General features: G+C 54.2%; 4 protein-coding genes across 4 annotated transcripts; 3 read left to right on the top strand and 1 right to left on the bottom strand.

Moving 5' to 3' along the window:
* Positions 1-16: 16 nt before the first annotated feature.
* Positions 17-1,041, bottom strand: HER10_EVM0009311 (acetolactate synthase; the record flags this gene model as incomplete). Its single annotated transcript, XM_035478801.1, has 2 exons — positions 17-197; positions 263-1,041. The coding sequence occupies 2 exons, from the start codon at positions 1,039-1,041 to the stop codon at positions 17-19; spliced, it is 960 nt and encodes a 319-aa protein (XP_035329844.1).
* Positions 1,042-2,293: 1,252 nt separating this feature from the next.
* HER10_EVM0000529 (KH domain-containing protein) lies at positions 2,294-4,712 on the top strand. Its single transcript, XM_035470306.1, has 8 exons — positions 2,294-2,650; positions 2,704-2,936; positions 3,113-3,134; positions 3,191-3,243; positions 3,298-3,462; positions 3,510-3,718; positions 3,773-4,391; positions 4,447-4,712. Exons 1-8 carry the CDS (start codon positions 2,449-2,451, stop codon positions 4,468-4,470), a joined length of 1,527 nt encoding a protein of 508 aa, XP_035328772.1. The 5' UTR covers positions 2,294-2,448; the 3' UTR covers positions 4,471-4,712.
* Positions 4,713-6,681: 1,969 nt separating this feature from the next.
* On the top strand, positions 6,682-8,632 carry HER10_EVM0004228 (uncharacterized protein). The gene is made up of 2 exons (XM_035473880.1): positions 6,682-6,925; positions 7,031-8,632. The coding sequence occupies exons 1-2, from the start codon at positions 6,855-6,857 to the stop codon at positions 8,037-8,039; spliced, it is 1,080 nt and encodes a 359-aa protein (XP_035329195.1). The 5' UTR covers positions 6,682-6,854; the 3' UTR covers positions 8,040-8,632.
* Positions 8,633-14,748: 6,116 nt separating this feature from the next.
* HER10_EVM0002235 (DENN domain-containing protein) lies at positions 14,749-20,107 on the top strand. Its single transcript, XM_035471956.1, has 2 exons — positions 14,749-19,134; positions 19,190-20,107. Exons 1-2 carry the CDS (start codon positions 16,041-16,043, stop codon positions 19,624-19,626), a joined length of 3,531 nt encoding a protein of 1,176 aa, XP_035328963.1. The 5' UTR covers positions 14,749-16,040; the 3' UTR covers positions 19,627-20,107.
* Positions 20,108-20,153: the final 46 nt, after the last annotated feature.

Below are 20,153 nucleotides of genomic sequence, written 5' to 3'. Positions count from 1 at the left end.
TTTAATACAAAATAGCTTAACCAGGGGGAAGCTGGCTAGCGTCAACAACCTCATCCGCTTCCTTGATAATCGTCTCCTCGTTGGGTCCGTACAAAGGCGAACGGGGCAGAGCCATCAGACCAGTGCGGGCAGACTCGAGAATACCAAAGGGTCCGATGAGCTTCAGGAAGGAGTCGATTCTGGACGGCTTGGCGGAGCTGCGCGATTGTCAGTACACACTTTCTTTTCGGCTTCCGTCGGCTGAGGAGTAGAGCAAACTTACACTTCAACAATGCAGCTGTTGGTGCTGATATCCAGGACCTTTCCTCCGAACTGGTGGGCGAAGTAGGTGATGGACTTGAGATGCTCGTGCTTGTGGCGCAATGCCTGACTGACAGCCAACTTGCTGGGGTGGAAGTCCTTGGCGACATCCTCCAGAGTCTGCTGCTGCTCGCCCTCGAGCGCATGCTCCTCGACATCGACAGCCGTCATCTCACGGTGGTGAGCGAGCAGCTCCTCAAAGTACTCGGGTCCAAGAATGTTGATCTTGGCCAGCAGAAGCTCGCGCTGAACCAGGGCGGCGTTGGTGTAGTCCAAGACGGCCCAGACGGGGACGAGATCCTCCAATTGGCGTCTGGCCTGCTCGACAACACCATCCTGTCCGGTCAGGACGATGGTCATGCGCGAGAGGTCATCGACCTCGGTGCTGCACACGACGAGGGAGTCAATGTTGAAGCCGCGGGCGGCGAGAATGCCGGAGACGCGGGACAAGACACCGGGCTCGTTCTGGACCAGGCAGTTGAGGATGTGACGCTTCGGGGGTTGCGACGACGGGGAGGGCATGTCGTAGAGGATGTTAGAGACGGCGGCCTGGGCGGACCAGGCGGGCGGGCTGTCGCTGACGGGCAGAGGCGCCGAGCGGCGTCGAAGAGCCTTGTAGGCGATGGCAGAGGTCGAGCTGGTGGTCGAGCTCCATCGTGCGGCGGCGGAGAGCGATGTCGCTTGAGCCGGGGCGGCGGCGGCCCGCCAGAGCGAGGTCGAAAGGAGGCGACGAGACGCCATCTTTCCAGGTTCAATTTGGCGAGAACAAGCCAATTGCTCTCTTTTTGGACCAGAGGAAAGAGGAAATCTCAAGAGAACCTTGGAGTAGTGTGACCTTCCGAGGTTCAATGGCTTGGGGGAGATAAGAAAGAAGCACCCTGACTCACCGTCCGTGTCAGTTCCCACTGGGAAAATTTGAGGAGATTGGGGGACGATTTCTTCGGAGGCAAGTCGGAGGCGCGGAGGCAGGGGAGCTGGCCGTTCGCAGGGGTAGAGGGGCACGGATCAGCTACTGACAAGGGTTTTTCACCGAGAGAGTGGACTCCCTACTGACACTGCATCGCGGGGTCGGCTTGGAGGGTGCGGGGTTACATCCGGCACTGTGTCACTTGCTGACCTGTAGCAGCATTTCCAAAGTAATCACCATGTTTTTTATTATACCTTTAGAGAGGTAGGATCGGAGTGGGAGACGCGTCTGTTGTTTGTTATACAGTACTAGACATCATGTAGTAAGTGGCCAACACAGCTTCGAGTGAGTATATTTCGGACAATGGATAACTTGAAAAAACGGGTTTTAGGTACTGAATAGTTTTGTCACTGGGCAACCGCTCAAATCGCATCTGGCCGTCAATCTCAGTTCAAAGACTTATTGCTTACTCTCAGTATCATGCAAAGTAGACCTATCTTGGTACCTCACCTTGAGTCAGTGACCTGGAACCGAGAGACTTTGCAACAGAAGCTAGTCTACAGTTCAACTACTTCTACGCAGTAGCTCCAGGAGAGATCGTATACCTAAGTACTTCGTGTTTGCAACTGTGTTGTTATCTTTCATTTGAGAATTGATTGTTGTTAGCAAGACAATATCCGAACTGCAGATAGGCATTTGGTTCAGGACATCTTGAACTCCCGTCGAGACACTCAAATGACCGTAAGCTTTGAGATCCACAGATTCCATGCCAAGGTCACTGAGCCAAAGAATACCAGACCAGGAAAAACATCAGTGGTGAGCTGTCGCTTGAAGAGGAATAGGTAGAGCGTCAAGTGTGAGGATGGTCCCGTTGGCCGCATTCTTCCATTCCTGCCGATAATCGCTCCGATGCTACCATGTGGCTGGTGCAGACTAAAAACAGCAGCTACGTCTGACACCTGAGGCGCTAAATCCGTGACGGCCAGGCCCATCGCCGCCCATGGGAACGACCGTCGACAGAATCGTCTTGCCGCACGGGCCAAGCCACTTTATTTTGGCCCGTCCGTCTCTCCAAGGCTCCACCTCCAAAGAGCTTCATACCTCGTAAATTTTACTATCCCAATCTTTTACTTCCCACATATCGATCGCCAGGCGCTTGCGCATTACCCAAACGCACGCCGAACGCGAAAATCGACAACGAGCGACTATAGTTTCAACATCATTGCATCACAGACGTCGCAATGGACGACACCGAGCGACGCTCCGCCAAGCGCTCGCGATTCGACCAAACCGAGCCCGAGCCTCGCAAGGCTTCGAGATTCGACCGCCGCTCTAGATCGCCGCCTGGAAGACGTTCAGAGTCGGCAAGAGAGCGTAGCCCTCTGCCCAATGACCAGGCGACAGAACCGAAGAAGTCGCCAGTAGATGCCGCTGCTGCGGCCGGTACGGGTTGCTCCTCGCTTTGGCTGTAGAATGAATGGCTAATAGACTCATAGCTGCCGCGGCCGCGCGAATCAACGCGCAACTCCAAGCGAAAAAGGGCATTCAGCATGTCGACGTTCCCCCGATCAAGACCGCCACTTCTCCTACAGGTGGTGCCCAATCGCCCGACCCGGCCAACACGATCAATGGAGAGATGTACATCGCCGACGGCGACTTCATCAAAGACATTGAAGTCAACGACCTTCGTAACAGATATCTCTTGACCAAGGGGTCGACTCAGAAGATGGTAAATACTCCTGTGCAAAACCACTGATCATACTTCCTTCCCAGGCCTCATCTCGAGCGCATTCCGCTTTCCTACATGTAAACAGATTTGTGTCGAGATCATCCTGCTTACTTGGCACGATAGCTCGCACAGATCACCCCTCTTTGGCACCTGCTGACTCCATTTGCTTGATTTAGATCAAAGAAGAAACTGGTGCTGGTACGATACACCTCCCACTTTTACGTCTAATTAGGAACAAAGGTTGACTTTGCAAGATGTTACTACCCGAGGAAACTACTATCCCGACAAGAGCATGGCGACTGCGGCGGTATGTCAACTTCGAAAATCATGGTATAGTAACACACACTGACTCTCACCCTAGAATCCGCCTTTGTACTTGCATGTCACAAGTACATCCAAGACTGGACTTGAGCAGGCCGTGGCAAAGATTGAGGAACTCATGAAACAGGAACTTCCCGCGCTGGTAGATGAACGTCGTTTCCGTCGACGCGACCAGGAGCAGGTTGAGAGGGACGAATATGGCCGAGTATGTATGCAAATCAGTCTCGAAAATTTGTGTCTAACATATTGCAGCGCAAATGGCCCGAGGAGAAGATCCCTATCGGTTTGGAGTCCGTCCCCGGATTCAACCTCCGCGCTCAAGTTGTTGGCCACGGCGGTGCCTACGTCAAGCACATCCAGCAGGAGACTCAGTGTCGTGTCCAGATCAAAGGACGTGGTTCCGGGTATCTGGAGGCAGCCACCAATCGCGAGAGTGATGAGGACATGTATCTTCATGTCGCGTAAGTGCATTGTCACCTTGCCAACATTAACGCATAGGTACTGACTCTGAATAGCGGACCTGACCCTAAGATGGTTGAGAAGGCCAAGGAGCTTTGCGAGGATCTGATTGCAAATGTCAAAGAGCAGTACGAAGAGTTCAAGAGCAGACCTCCTCGTAGTTATGGTGACCGTGGGGGCTATGGCGACCGCTCGCGGGGGCACGATGGCGGCCATGGCGGATATGGAGGCCACGGTCACGGTGGTGATCGCAGCGATCGCGGCGGCTATAACTCCGGATACGGAGGCCACGGCGGCCATGGTGGCCACGGTGGTCACGGCGGCGGCGGCGGCTATGGCGGCCACAACTCTGGGCAATCAGCAAGCCCTGCTCCTGCCGGCGGTTCTAACAGCCCTGCCGCTGGAGCCGACTACGCCGCTCAGTACGCACAGTACTACGGCAGTCAGGATCCTTACGCTGCCTATGGCGGATATGCCGCTTACGTTCAAATGTACCAGCAGTACTATGCTGCCGCGCAAGCACAGCAGCAAGGCTCGCCCGCGCCTCCGGGAGCAGCGGCATCCCCTCCACCCCCGCCTCCCAGCGAGGCTGCTCCTCCTCCACCTCCTCCGAGCTCTGCTCCCCCTCCCCCTCCCTCAGGCGCGCCTCCAGGCACCGGAGGAGGTTACGGTGCCGTAAGTACCATTACTTCAACGTTGACTGAGGAAATTTTGCTAACACAGAGGATAGGTACCGCCCCCTCCCGGCCTTTAGAGAGAGAGTCAGGAAAGAGGCAAGGGTCTCAGGTGTTAATGACAGTCGAAATTGCAAAGCCACGAAGTGATGGGAAGAATCATCAGAGGCGCATCACTGTAGTATGTGAGCGGCTTTGTGCAGGAGATGGTCACTTGGACGTTAAAGGAGGCACAGGTGAAGTTGTATATGACTCAACAGACATAGTAATATTACCACAAAACAACACACATGACGTATATGTACATTTAGTCCTACCAGGGTTTCGTAATATTAGTCCTGTTGAGCTGTTCCCTTACTAGTCAGCGCATTGGCTAATAGTGTCACTGACTTGCTATAGCATGACAGAGTTACATTTAAAATATTCAGCTTTGAATTTTCTCTGCTATGATAGCTTTGTGTCGTTTCTCTTGGGAGTAGCTATGGGGAAATAATCTTGCTTTCGAGACTGAATCTAGCAAAAGTTGACGCGGGTCACAAGGCATAGATGAAGGTGCGAGAAAATATTGTATTTAACTTTCACAAAGAACATCTCAAACTTCTTAGAAAACACCGAAAAAAAGGAAGGAAGGAAAGGCTGGTGATGACTTACTCGATACTTCACGCCCCTATCCGGAATCGAACAGCGCGCCCCTCCGACCACCACTGGCTTCATTGGGGTATTTCATTTAATCTCGACTCTGCGTCAGAGTCGAACCCACTCGGCCAATTTACCGCGGGGTGGTGGTGACAGGAACGACGTTGGGATGGGATATATACCCTCAGTCTCCCCTGGGTGAGTAAGTAGATAGGCAGGTTGAGGAATGAGGGATGCGGCGGAAGGAAGGAACGATACAGGCGTACACCACTTTACCCATGAACTAAGGTATGGCACGTAGAGAAAGTGATCCTAAGAACACAGGCCTTAAGACCTTTTAGGTGATCAGCTTCGCTGGCAAGATAATGACCTACTCTGGTAAAAGGGATGAATGTAACTAGAGCACCCGACGAGGTAATCTCTCTGAGCTGAATAAATAACTCAAGGATCATTTTCAAACCAGAGACTGCCATCCCACTGGAAGATAGGGTCTACGACGGTAGTTGCGGGCATGGAGTGGACAACACTTGAAGTCAATCTTGACTCTCTGAAGGGAAAAGGTACGAAGGAGGTGTTATCAGGCTTGCTCCCACCTGGGCACTGCACCAAAAGCCATCCTTCCCGTGCGTCTCGATCTAATCTTTACCGCTTTAAGCTGCCTTTTTGTCCAGCCGCTTGTGTTCCAGTGTGTGGGATGATCCTCTCTTTCGTGCTGTGATATCTCTCTCCGATATTATTGGAAAGATATGCTCTATCCCGCGTCCAAAGGGGCACGGGGCATTGCGGAAACATTCGACCATCCGAGAGCATTCGTTCGGGTTTACTTGGCGTACCCCGCATGCCTAGGATTGCATGACGGAGGTTTGGTATCATATCTTTTGTACAGGCAAAGACTATTTCAATCTTCCATCGTGTTAACTCACAAGAGAATAGTGTGGGCGAGGATATTGTTTCAAGCCGACATAGAGCATGGCTGATGGCTTAAATTAGTCGCTCAAAACTATTTTGATAGTCTTTCATATGAAGTTGGTATAGCACTGCTTTCACACGGCTTCTTCCTCCAAGAGCTAATCAACACACCATAACTTTTCCAAATCTTCCACCTTATCCTCATTGCAGACCATTACGTAAATCTTGACATCTATAACACCGACAAGCCAGCATGTTTATCAAACGTCTTAGACAAAGAAAAACGAGGGCGGATGAGAGTAGTGATGGGTGATTGTGTGGTTTCATCCATCTGCGACTAAGAGTTAACTGATGCTGCCGATATCCCTTTGCAAATTTTGGAGGGGAAACCTGCGAAACCACTTGACCTCTGCAACCGAAGTATAAACTACAGACCGAAATGAGATCCTCGTGTCGTTAGCGAAACTGATCACCTGAAATGTCTTTTGGTCCATATTCTTGAGACCGCTTTCGCTACGGACTATGCCTTCACTTCAGACTGGACCAACACTTTGGACGACAATTCATCCACAGTGCGCGGGCCCGTCCGCCCTCCGTGGACCTCGAAATCGGAACCCCGGGTGGGGCCATGGCATGCGGGGGAGAGCTCCGCCCGCCGGCCTGGGTCTTTCCACACACCCACTCTCTTATCGATAAAAGACATCCCGGGACCCACCAGAGCTACTAGGAAAGGTAAGACCCCAAATCGTCATTTCGTCCCACCAACCCATCTCTCCAACATCTCTCACCTCTCCGTATCTCCAATTATCATATCTCGTCCCGCGGCGTATCCCCCGCTACCCGAGCCCGACGACACACCGAACCCTTCCAAACAACTCCCCCTCTCCCCATCGTCCAGCGAGACGCGAACACCGCAATAATGAGCCATCAAAGATACCCGTCACACGACCCCCTCAAGGAGCCTCACTCCGTCTCCTTGAAAGTCCTCAGGTAGAGATCCCGACTTACACGCAGCTGAGTGCCTCGTCCTCTCACTTAGTCCGCCAATACCCAAGAAAAAGAACATTCTTCTCTAACACGAAAACAAACCAATAGACTATCCCGTCCCTCACTCGTAATCCAACACCCGATCCGGCCCCCGCTGACGCCCTCCAACCTCCCCGCCGACCCGACCCCGGCCTCCCTCGCCTACGACACAACCGCCTCAACGAACCCCTCCCCCTTCCTCCTCTCCCCGATCCTCAATCTCCCGCTGAGCTTCGGCTCCGCCTACGTAGGCGAAACCTTCAGCTGCACCCTCTGCGCAAACCACGATGTCCCCGAGCCCGTAGCAGCAGTCCTGGGGGGAGGAGGACCCCTCGGCGCCACCGGTGCAGCAGCAGCAGCAGCAGCATCTACGGCCCCGGCAAAACGCAAGAGCATCCGCGACGTCCGCATCGAAGCGGAAATGAAGACCCCAGGCGCGAACTCGATTCAGAAGCTCGACCTCTCCCCGCCAGACTCTACGGATACCGGCGGCGGCGGCGGCGACGATGACCTAAAGGGAACGGACCTCGAGGCCGGCGACACCCTCCAGCGCATCGTAAATTTTGACCTCAAAGAGGAAGGCAACCACGTCCTCGCCGTGACGGTGAGCTACTACGAAGCCACCGAGACCTCGGGCAAGACGCGCACCTTTCGGAAGCTGTACCAGTTCATCTGCAAGTCCTCGCTCATCGTCCGCACGAAAATCGGCCCGCTTGCTCCCGCTTCTTCCGGCAAGAAACAGGGCGGCGGTGGTGGGCAGCGGCGGTGGGTTATGGAGGCCCAGCTGGAGAACTGCTCCGAGGACGTGATCCAGCTCGAAAAGGTGGTGCTGGATCTGGCCGACGGCTTGGGCTACACGGACTGCAACTGGGAGACGGGCGGGGGCGCGCGGCCGGTGCTGCACCCGGGCGAGGTCGAGCAGGTGTGCTTCGTGGTGGAGGAGGCCGAGGGGACGAGGGCGCAGCCGGGCGAGGACGGGAGGATCATGTTTGGGGTCCTCGGGATCGGGTGGAGGGGCGAGATGGGGAATAGGGGGTTTCTTTCCACGGGCAAGCTGGGCACGCGACACGTGGCGTGAGCGAGGGAGGTCTACTCAAGTCTCACGCACACAAAAGTCCAGACCAGCAAAACAGCAGTTGAGGCGTTCGTTGGGGTGGGAGGGGAAGGGGGAAGCATTGTGTTGGTGAAGACGGCCCCGGCGACGGTGACAGCTGAGGAACGCGACGCAGAGCGCTCAAGGCGTCCCCAGATTCAGCCCAGTGTCAAACCACACACATCTCCACCATCCGAGGATTGGTATACACGCACTACGCCTTGGGAAGAGCCGTGCTGATGGCTTGAGATCCCATCAAAAAAATCCAAAGGGAACTAGATTACGGGAGCTGGATCAGGTCTCCCGCGCACGGTCGAGGCGTTGAGCCGTGTTTCCGGGGCAAACGCCGCATCACGATGGAGGAGGATGAGGAGGGTTATCATCCTTCGCTTCGTGGACGTTGTTGGACCTCTCTGCGTTGAAGGAAGGGGGGAAAAGGCGTGTCGGTGCTCAGGAGAAACGCATCTTGGCATCCCCAGCAGCTGAGATGACCCTCGTTGAAGATACCTACCCTGCTTTAGAGTGAGAATCCCATAGGCCGTGGCGTTCACGACGCTCGGATGCGCCACTAAACCCGCACCAACATGTCACATTATCTTAAAGAAATGTGTACCAGTTCCTGAAAAGCCCCCCTCGAACAGGCAGTCCAGTCCTTTCCCCTCCATTCCCCACCAGGTGGCTGACCTTTTGACACCTTCAGATCTCAGCGGGTTCAAACCTAAGATCTCGAAACTCTAAAGAACGTCCTGAGACTATTGCACGAACGGCTCTTAGCGCCGCCCTTCTCTCTCTCCCCAAGATTCGTTTGCTTACCCTCTTGCCTACCCTTCGGTCCTTCTTTTCCTCCAACAGGGCTGGCAATGGTTAAATAAAAGGGATCACGGAGGCAAACCGTGGTCACAGCGCCCATTCCTTCCTGCTCGTTTTCATTACGACTTACGAGGTTCTCTTTTTTCCATATTACATATGACCTACAGTTGTGGTACACCGAGTGACATGGCTAGCCAAGGGCCGCAGGTGGACACGAGCAGCAGAAGCATGAGCAGCAGTAAAAGTGCCATGCGGCCTTGGTTGCTCTGCGTATTTCCTGTCGTGTCTCCCGTCCGAAACAGGAACCTGGTTCTGTAGTTCTGCAGTCCTGCGGTCGCATTGCATGGGATCGACAAGTGGCTTCACCACATTTGAGCGGTTCCCCTTGCCACGGCTAGGCCGCTGTTGAGGATTGATTACGGTTGGTATTTGCCGGAATGAGACGACCATCTCGTTTGGGTAGCTTGCAGCGAAAAAAGCGAATTAAAGTAGACACGTTGGGCTTTCAGCTCCTCCAAAAGTCCAACCCAATACTTGGGGGGTTCTGCAAGGAGTGCGCCGTAATGTAATAAGCAGCGGCTTCGGGGACGTAATTTGAATCTAGGGTTGTAACTGTGTTGAATCTCTTTATTTCTCAGCCTCTCAGGTGTGGATTAACCACTGGAACTGCACGCCGCAGATTGGAGGATATTTCCGGGTGGCATGGGTGGGTAGATGAAGAAATCCAGAATAGATGCGCCCGCCTTCCGCTGACTGGCATGAAGAGCAGAATGACTCTACGTCGGCTGGAAGAGTCATGACTTGTGAGTCGTTCAAGTTGGCAAGTTGAATTCTGAGCAGAGCCATCTTCTCGTACATTCGAAGAAAAAAACCTAACTCTGGGCGATCCAAATCCGGCGAGATGATGAGTCGCTATCGCGGGCCAGGGGCCAGGGAAGGCAGACAAGACCGACAGATTCCAGCTAGTAGAGTTTTGTACACCGTAACGTGCCTAGCGCGTGGGTTGAGTCGGTATGTAGGCAAAATCTGAAACAAAGATTTCTTCAGTTCTTTGGCTGGCTGCAGGAAAAGGAGTCTGTAGTGGCTGTCCTTCCCGTCGAGCCGTCTGCAATCCTAGTACCGGTAGACCGCTGATGTGTCCATACCAGACCGACCAAACAGTCTCCGAAGATGTCACGATGCGGGCGGGTCCCTGGGAAGCAACAATTCGCGGCGTAACCTGGGTTCAAGGATTGGGCGTATGGGCAATCGACTCACTCTGAGAGAACATCTCAAGAGATGGCATGGGTTTCCTGGGCATGACAAGTGCGTAGTACTACTAGTACACCGTAAAGTGCCATGGCGGGCATCTGCCGGCGCTGGTATTTGCTTTTTGGCGCCGATGAGAAGTGGTCCGCAAAGGGCTCTCGGGAAGGGGGGGGGGGGAAGTATGGCGGCTAGTGAGCACCAAGCACCAGCACCACCACCCACAGACACTTGAAGCTGTGCGCCGATCCTTGTCCGTCATGTTCGACATCTCGGGCCCACGATCGGCCATGGACCGTGATATCAAGCCTATATGAGAAAGGAATGGTTTTTTGCTCTGTGCGCGTTAGAATTTGCTGTTCTGGGAGAACCTCTGAGCAGTGTCCTGGTCCCGCACCCTTCCAAGAAACAGGTACGGTTTACAAGTGTAACCAGACATGGCAAGGAATGCTTATCGAAGCTGCTTGGTGCTCGATGGTCGTCGCGGAGAAGCGGGAAGAGGCCCATTGAGAGCGACAAGCCTCGAGCAAATTGCTGCCGACAGGCTCTTGAAACGTGCGATTGTACACCAAGGTAGACACTCCATTACAGCATGCAAGACAATTCGGCAAGCTCGTCGACAAGCAGGTACGCCCACAAGATGACATTTGATAGATGCCGACTCGAGGCAAAGTGCATGAGACGGGCGAGGAATACTCCGGAGTCTGTAGCGAGCATTGAGATGCAGACCGCCTTGGATGCTTGCAAGTTGCAGCTTCTTTGCTTGCTCGCCCTGTCCACGCTGAGCCATTCGTATTCGTCAGAACGCCAGACGTGTGGAAATGCGCTTGTATGCTGCAGTCTGCAGAAGCTCCATGGGCCGTCTTGCGTAGGAGCTATGAGAGGGCAATTGGAGTTTACCCACATCCCAAGAGGGTGTGATGCAGGAGCCTGATAACCCCTGGGCCCTGGGCGGCGTGCATGGTTGGCTGGTTGACCTGGGGTTGAGTTTACCAGGTTGGCAAAGACTTTGTACTCGCCTTCGCCGTGATGCCGGATGAACAGGTCATAGTCAAGTGTTTGCGTGGTCGGTTTCGTTTGACCGCCATGCTAGAGAGACTCGTGCGAACTACTACGTATGAGTTGAATCGTGATCAGGTAGGGCAGACGACAGGCCTCGATGGCAGGGAAGTCGGACGATGGGTAGAGTCGTGTGTCAGGCAGGCGGCCAAGAAAAGACAATGACGAGGGTATCGATACTGTCAACATCCATGAGGATGGGATACGATGGGTTGGTGGGGAGGATCCACAGGCGAGAGAATTAGCCAAGGATTATCCTCATGGTGGTTTTGTTCCGAGAGAATTTTGGATCTGGTAGATTCTTTCATGTCGGGCGATACGTGGATGGAGATGCGAACGGGGTTGGACATGAGCCAAGCGCCGGTTCGCGGCATCTCGGGACAGGAGTTTGGGGGTTTGGCCGTGAGCTAACGAATGGCTGGAGGACGTCATCTCCATCGTACCAATGGAGAAGAGACTTGTTGGTTGACCTTAGCTTGGGATTGCATATTTTGCGGGCTTGAAACCTATTTCGTCTTCTTTTCGATATTGTGTGCTGTTGATGCGGCGTGTACGGATACTCGCAGTGTGTCGTGTGTCTGGAGAGAATTGCGAGAAGAGGAGTACCGTAATAATATGCCAAAACGCCTGCGCATGGCTGAGGGCGCAAGGCAAGTAAGCAGTGGTTGACGCATTCAGCGAAAGGCGCAGGCCGGGGTTGGTTGACCCTCGTGGGTGAGATGCTTCTTACACGTGCGTCTTGAAGAAAACAGGCGTGGGATACCGGTGTACCTACCTATCTGCACTCTGCAAGACGGGCGCTTTCTAGTTGGGCAGCCCCCGAGGTTGCTTTGCAGGTGCTTGGTGCTTGGTGCATGGTGCTTGGTGCATTGAACAGGACCTTCATCCTGGAAAGCGTCGTGGGCTAGCGCTGGGCCGCTCACATTTCAGATTTCTCCCCTCATTGGAGCAGGTCCCAGACTTTCTGGAGACAATGGATATCATGGGGGGCTCTCGAGTTGCTAAGTGACCGGAACCTACTTACCAGAAGCCCCGGGAGAGAGAAAAGAAAGGATTGCGGGAGGGATACCTAGTTAGTGTGTTGCGTAGAGCTGAGGGCCGGCAGAGGAGGCAGAGCTGAGAACGATCTGCCAAGGTACTAAGTGCGTGGAGGTACACGATGCTAGGCCTCTGGCGGCAGCAGCGAAAAAGCAAGTGAGGGGAAGAGCGATTTACCTTGGAATATTCCGTGATGGCACTGGAGCTGAAGAGGAGATCGCCGAGTAAAGAGGAGTTGAGAGTGGATGCCGGCGGAGGAGGAGCACGTTGCGGAGCCTGCAGTGCTGCTTCAGTACGGAGTGTTTGTACGGATACTGAGGATGCAAAGGTAGGTACGTAGGTATGGATATGTATTGCATGGCAAAAGGTGGATTGCGGATTGTCACGATGGTGGAGCTGAATTCACTAAAAGGAATGGAAGTTCAAGGAAGTTCATGGGAGGGCATGAAAAAGGGTCAAAAAAGGGTCTGATGGGCAGAATCAGAGTGGCAGCAGCTGTGGACGAGAGTGGGTGGATGTGGGCTCTGGCAATGGGTTATGGGCCATCATCCACAATTCGCAAAAGGAAGTCGTCTGTCTCCCCCGTCTCCCCAGCGCTTGCTCCGATGGTAACCTCCAGGTTAGGTGAGGTAGGTACGGATACTGTGATGACTGAGGTGGTGAGAAGAGTTGATCGACAAGCAGATGGCCGCGAGGGTATTAGTGATCCAGGGGAACGAAGCCCAGGGCCCTGACTGTCATTGCCTGTTCCGAGGTTTAGCGGATACCTGCTTAGGTAGCGAATGGGGGGGTCTACGTTGCTAGGCTCATGCCTGGAACGCTAGTTCAGGGACCACAAGGGTGGCTTTGCACACTCTTTCCACGCTTCACCATCTCTGGTCTACCGTATCTCACAAGTCTGCCTTCTGTAGCCACCGTTGAGAGTATACTAAGTGATGGCGTAGAGTATACTCTCGACTATGCAAGGGGCAAACACGAGGTGATATTCTTCAAGAGCTTGGCCTCATTAGACCGAAAATGAAAAGAAAGGCGGTTGAAGGAGAGGATGGGGGCCAAGAAGGTCACATTGGAGGCTAAGGCCAAAGGCAGAACCACTAGATGCTTCTGTCACCGAGTCCAGACCATGGGCAACATTTGATACCTACCTACGTAGTACTTACCCTCCGCTGCTACCTACTCTCTTCCTGTCCAGACTCGACTCACACAAGCAGCTGAAAGCATGAAAGGACAACCGGCGTGCGCGCGCAGCGCGAGACACGGCAGCGGCAATCGAGAGACATTCCTTGATGGGGACGTGAGGGTCTTAGTGCATATGTCATTGCTTCTTCCCGCCCTCTGAGATCTCGGTTCCAGGAAAAAGAAAGCGAGACAAAAAGTCGGTATGAAACACGTCAGTTATCCGTCAGCCCGGTTCAGCAGCTTTTGAGGAATGGAGGGGAACGGATACACCCAGTCTTCTCTTCGCAGGAACGTAGTGGTTAAAGCAATCTCAACGGGAAGTCCAGCCCATAGCAGTGTCACGGTACGGATATGTTCGATAGGATCGTTGGATCAGGTGGTGTCTGGCTAGGTACCTTATGTACCTTGCCTGGTTGTGAACGGGTGATGACAGGCAGTGTAGATTGGATATCCCACATCCCAAACACCAGCCTTACGGCAATACTTGGTACCGTACGCTGGGTAACGTAAACAAAGGCACGTTGCTAGGTATGGTAATATGTTTTCAATATCCGTCACCTGTTAAGGTAAGGTAAGTTGAGGTAAGGTAGTGGTATACCTGGCAAAGCACTTCGTCTGGTCAGAACTTGAGCTCTCAAAGTGTTGTGCTCCGGTTCACAGCAGAACAGGCGTCCCGTCTCCCAATCCCGACCGAATTAGATGCAATTGAGCACAGCGTCCCATTGGGCCCAGTGTTTGTTGTGGTCTTGCGGCTTGCACTTCAGGTTCCCTGTGCATGCTACGTAGCTGCATTGCGACCTTTCAGTGTCCCAAGAGTGCCAGGCTTGCCAGGGCCCTCCCACGCTTGTAAGCCTCCTCTAGTGACCATCCCGCAGAAGCATGCTACTGCGGTAAGGTATCCTTCCCCCTCCCCCTGTCCTTCGCGCCTTCTCAAGTTTGGCTGCCCTTTTCTGCCACCCCAGGCTCGCAGTCCCCCCCCCCCCCCGTGTGCACTTGCACCCGCCCGCAACTGGTGTAAGGTAGGTGCCCCTGTACCTCAGAGTGTTCCTTCCCAATTGACTGTCCGCCCGTCTACCGCCTCCCCCGTGTCGGTCTCCACTCCTTCCTTTTCCCACACCACACCACCCGGCACCTGCACACCACAGGCAGTGGCCACACACCACCTCCTTCCTCCTTGAACGGGTAGCGCCAACACACTGCAGTAGCGAATGAAGGCGCCCAAAGGTTGGTGCTTGCCCTCTTTCTCTCTCGCGTCGAGCCCGATCACCATATTAGCTTCCCATTCTGTCCCAAACCGTGCCATGGCTGTTGTTGTTCGTTGTCCCGTTGCGCTGACTTTCACTGGACTTTTTTGCCTGAGCCCACGCTGCCTTTCACTCTTCACACACGCACACAAAAGTACGAAGTGAGGTACCCGCCATATCTTTGCATTTAGAAATACACACCTACGTAAAAACGGGAAACCGAACGACGCGGCCAGAAGAAGAATAGAAAATCCCGTCCGCGCGTGGCTTCTCGGTACCTGACCAAACCAAACCAAACCATACCAGACCTGACCTGACTTGACCTGCTGCGCCTGATTATTTGTTTCCCATCTTCTTTGCCTTTATTCTCCTCCATCTCCTCCATCCAACGACTCGACTCTTGTTTGGTCGTTTGTTGTCTGTCGTCGGGAAAATCTCCTTTCTTGTTTTCCTTTTCCTTTCTTTTTCTTGGAGGCTCTGCGTCTGTTCTTCTGTCACCACCGAAAAAACGAAGAGGGGGAAAAGGTTTATGCCGAGCGAGCAGACAAGAGCAGAAGAAAAAAAAAATACACCATCGCCCTCTCTCGTTCGTTGTTGTTATCTTTGTCCGACACGACCAACCTACTACCTAAACCTGGGCGAAATCTGATCAGACACCAATCTTGACCTGGCTGACGCCTCTCCTCACTCGTCAACTTTCACTTCCGCCTCTCGACACCCAAAGCCAAACCCTCCCAAGATCCACTCCTTTGGCGGCTTCCTCTTCTTGTTGTTGATTCACCCATCGACTTGTGGCCCGCTTGTCTGCCCTACCTTAACCTCACATCGCGGCTCCTGTTCTCAACATCCCATCACAACTACGCCTACCTACCGCCATCAATATCATCTTGGCCTCGCACTCCGCGACGCTTTCGCCCTTCTACGATCCGGGTTCGATCCTTTACCTCCGGCTTCCCTGCCTGACCTGCCCCTTTTGCTCCGCTGCTTAGGCGCTTTAGCTGTCGCTGGTCGAGAAGCAGTCGCATTTTTCCCTGGTTCGTGCGTTCACCGCCTTCTGTTCCCCCTCCTCTTCTCCAGTCTTGGATGGAGACCTCGACAGGATCCCATAGCTAAACGAGCCCGATTCCCTCCAGGTCGTCGCCTGAGACTTTTCCATCAGAACCTCCCGGATCCTGGCACCCCTGCCCTGTCCACCCACCGCACCGCACCGAAGTTCAACTTGTACCACAAAGTACACCCCCAGTCCTGACCGACCACTCAACGACCCAAAGGACCCCGAGACCCTCTCGCGATTAAAAAGCCCGGGCCAGCCCCCCGTGCGAGAGCAACGAGACGTTGGGAAAAAATATCCTCGCCGGCCAGACATATCGCCAAATCGCCAATCCGGCTGGTCACCAGCAAGTGACATGTCATGGACAGCTCCTCGACGCCGCTCGCCGACTACTTCTGGATCGCCGGCGTAGAGTCCGTCTCTTATCAGGACTCTACCCCGCAGCCCCCCTCCAACAACGTCGAGTCCACCATCGCCGAGGACAGCGAGTATGAGGAAAGCGATAACGAGTTCAACGCCACCCCGAGCAAGCGCGTCGCTCGCCATTCCAGCGTCGGTCGCCATTCCAGGCAGAACTCGGGTGGTGGTGGTGGCCGCGCCCCCAGTCGCTTTTCCATCCAGACTGTCGAAGAAGTAGACGGGAACACGCGAAGCAACCGGAGCAGCGCTACCATTCGACCCTCCCAGGCGAGCCAGATCAATGGCTCCGGCAGCGGTGCCGGCCTCAATGTCTTCAATGGCCTCCCCCCTGGCCTCAATGGCGAAGGACCTTTTATCGAAGGCTTCGACTTTGACAAGGCCTTGCTCAAGTTCGCCTCCGAACGAGAGAACTTCTTGGAAGACTTGTCCTTCAGTGCCGGTGCCAAAACACAAGCCCGCCCTCCCATGGTCAACCCCAGAGCTGAGCGCATCAAGGCTGACGAGGGCGACGCGAGCGGCCGGAGAAGTCCCCTACGCAGCATCGAGCGGAGCATCAAGGGCAGCATCCGCCGCAAGATGAGTTTCAGGGACATGAACAGCATGCGCAAGCAACCCACCACTCCTCGGGCGAGCACGCCAGGAGCCGGTACGATACCCCGCCAAGGTCCACCCTCCTCTGTAGCGCAATCCTCAAGTCCTTTCCGGTCAACTAACACGCTGGCTCCAGCTTCAATTAGGACTGCCAAGCGACTCAGCAACTACAACTCGGTGATTCCTCCTCCGGAGCCCCTGAACACGGATCCAGACATGCATCCCCTCAAGAGACGATTCGAGCCTGTCTTGTTGGACAGGTACCCAGCCAAAGACGCGACAGACGAGATCGCCCGTCGTGGGAGATTCCCAGACTACGTTCCCATGTTTGCCTTCCCGAACGATATCCAGATCGTGTCTTCCGATGACAGGCCACGTTCCACCTGGCATGGTTTTACAATGACTTCGGACGATAACTCCAAGATATATGGTATCACCATCATCATCTGGACCGCCCTGACATCCGAGGTTGCAGACGAGGTGGAGAAAAGATGTGAGCAGTGGCGGCAGAGCCACATGTCCAACGAGGAGCGGGAATTGGCGGCTAGTCTGGGAGTGCGACTTGCGGCTGAGCGTGCGCATCTCTCCCAGTTGCTTGCGAAGCTCCCTACGATTCCCTCGGGGTCTTCCGCTCGTGATACTCTGGATGACCAGATTAGCGCTGTTGAGGAGAAGATTAGTCTCATGACAGAAATGCTGAGACCACTTCGGCACGGTGCCGCGTCCAAGATCGACGGCTTGACGGCTGGCGAGAGTGGACTGTGGGCCCCCAGAGCTTACGGCATCTTGGGAAGAGACGCCACGAGAATGTCGTTCTGGAAGGAATGGCTGCGAGCCATCGTTGTGCCTATGACCGACAGTGCAGTTCTTCGAGTGCCACCCAGCTCCCCCAAGGTTGGTCGTTGGCAGCCTCTTGAGCGTTACGTCGTCAATCTGTGCACCGAGGCATTTAGTCCGCTGGCTTCCAAGACCCAGGTCGAGCTAGGCGTGCGAGAGTTGCGGCTATATTGTCGAAAGGAAGCCATCAACGAGATTCCAGGGGCCCGGACCATTGACATCTACGCCCTATTCAGATGTTTGTCCATGGAGAACATTGTTGCTTTGTTCGAGTACGCAATGTCAGAGTCTCGCATTATCTTCCTTTCCTCACACACTGGTATGCTTCACCTGGCATGCCACGCACTGGTCAATTTGTTGTATCCCCTGAAGTGGGCGAGCATCTTTATTCCTGTGCTCCCTGCGCGTCTGATTTCGGCACTCGAAGCACCTTGCCCTTACATCGTCGGCATCGAGCGGCGATATGAGAAGATTGAGCTTCCGGAAGACGACTACGTACTGGTTGATTTGGACCTTGATACGATCGACGCCACTAACCAGCCCGTTCGACTTCCACGACAGCATCGTCGCAAGCTCATTTCTTTACTTCATGTGGCCGCGCCGCATCACATTCGGTATGGAGTGACTACTGGACCCCCGCCATATGCAATGGAGTCGTACCCGTATGACGCCTTTTCAGTCGAGAACGATACTCTGTACAACGCCAGTGTCGCCTCGAGCTCCTTAGGCAAGTGGGTTACACAGAACTCTTCATCTTTCGGAGAGCCGGCCCCTCCGAACTCGGTGCGACCACCAATCTTCAATGCTTTCTTGCATTCGAAGGCTGGCGATCACAGCAAGGACCGGCCTACTACCAGCAAGTCCGGTAAAACCAGCCCACAATCTTCCATCTCACCCGTCTCGATGAACTTCCCCCCGATGCCGACCACACCTGTGTCACGCAGCGATTCCGGCTTTGCACAGACTTTGAGAGAAAAGAAGTCGGGCCACTTTGATGAGAAGTCTCGCCGCAGCTCGTCCTTTGGCATGGACAAGCAACCTCCTCTCCACCGACCAAGCTTGCCCTTCCTTAACGGACACAATCCAAGCATGTCGGTATCGGCAATCTCGGTCGATTCGCAGTCTTCGTACAATGGGTACACGCCCGGATATGCACCTTCCACGTATGCCCAGTCCACCCTGGCGGCATCAACCATCATGCCCAACATGCTGATTCAGCCCGTACGGAACACCGACACAATGGTGTGGGTCGAGGGCCATTGCTTCAACTGGATGGCCCATGACTTGTCCTCGACATGTTCCGTCTGCGACGACAAGTCAGAAGGAGACGGCATCTACGAGTGTTCTCACTGCAATGCCCGCTCTCACAACCGCTGCCTGGGACAGGTCTCCGTGGTGTGCAGCGAAGCATTCCACCCTGACCGAGTTCGAGCTGCTTTCGTTCGATGCCTCGCTAGTCTCTTGTACACGTACAGAAAGCATCTAGGCCGTCCCACTCGTGAGCAAAAGAACAATGGCCAACTCTACAATTTCGACATGAACAGCTTCATTAAGAGTCTCCCGTACGACCAACAAGAGTACGCCACAATGTTGAGAGAAACTCAAGGTAAGATAACGGCTCCTCGGAATGACGTTCCTTGGCAATGCTAACAAATCATCAGCTTTCAACGAGTTCATTCACGAGCGGGAGACACACTCGGCGACGCACGCGTCGATCCGTCTCTTTGACGAGATCATCATGGCCAAGAAGGCTCGCGGACGGCCGGGACTCTCAACGGGATTCTCTCGTCTTTCGACCATCCGTATGTCGCACGGTGCGTCAAGCAACGCTTCAGGGTTCGCTGCGCCATCAAAGCTCAAGATTCCTACGTATCTGGGCGATACTTCGGACCACATGTGGCGGACGGCTTCGGTGCCTGCTCCCAGTGCCAAGTTCCCGGGCGAGTACCGAACCGTCGTCACCCGGATTCCTACCAAGCTGGACCCCAGTCTGATGAGAGAGCCTCGAGCGATCCAGGGTGTCCCTCGGGCCGAGCAACGGGCACACGGGTTCATCAGGAAGCAAGTACCCAGCATGGTTGGTAGTCCACCAAACTGAATGAATGTCGACGATGACGTTTGCCGGCGATTTGTCGGTCATGATTCGACGACCATCTCGACTTTCTGCCTCTCTGCGCTGTACGATAGGGAGAATGTATGTTTAATAAACGGCAGGGGGCAGAATTGTATAAAATCATTTCGAGCATAAGGGGGGAGTCTGGGGTTTAAAGAGGGCTAGGGGGTTCCTCATCAAGAAGTCGTTCTTCATTTTTTTTGCGAGTCTTTCAATTTCCAGCTGCGAGCCAGAACTTGGATTCTATTGCCATTTCCGGATAACTGCGTTGCTGTCGAGCAGGAAGTGCAAACTAGCAAGCAAAAGAAGCGGATAGAGAGGGAGGGAGACACAGAGGGAGAGAGCATTGGCGGATGGGATGGGGCTGTTCGCAATCGCGATACAACTGTCCCTCTTTGGTCGTTTTTAATTGCGCACATACTAGACTAAGAAGACATGGAGGAAACGACGAATATACTAGGCCCCAAGGTCTTGATGATTCTTCAACTTTATCTGCATCGTGACTTTGACTT

The sequence above is a fragment of the Colletotrichum scovillei genome (assembly GCF_011075155.1).
Source record: "Colletotrichum scovillei strain TJNH1 chromosome Unknown Contig00009, whole genome shotgun sequence".
Lineage (NCBI taxonomy): Eukaryota > Fungi > Ascomycota > Sordariomycetes > Glomerellales > Glomerellaceae > Colletotrichum > Colletotrichum scovillei.
The sequence above is the reverse complement of the archived record's forward strand: the minus strand, read 5'-3'. Positions and strand labels throughout refer to the sequence as shown.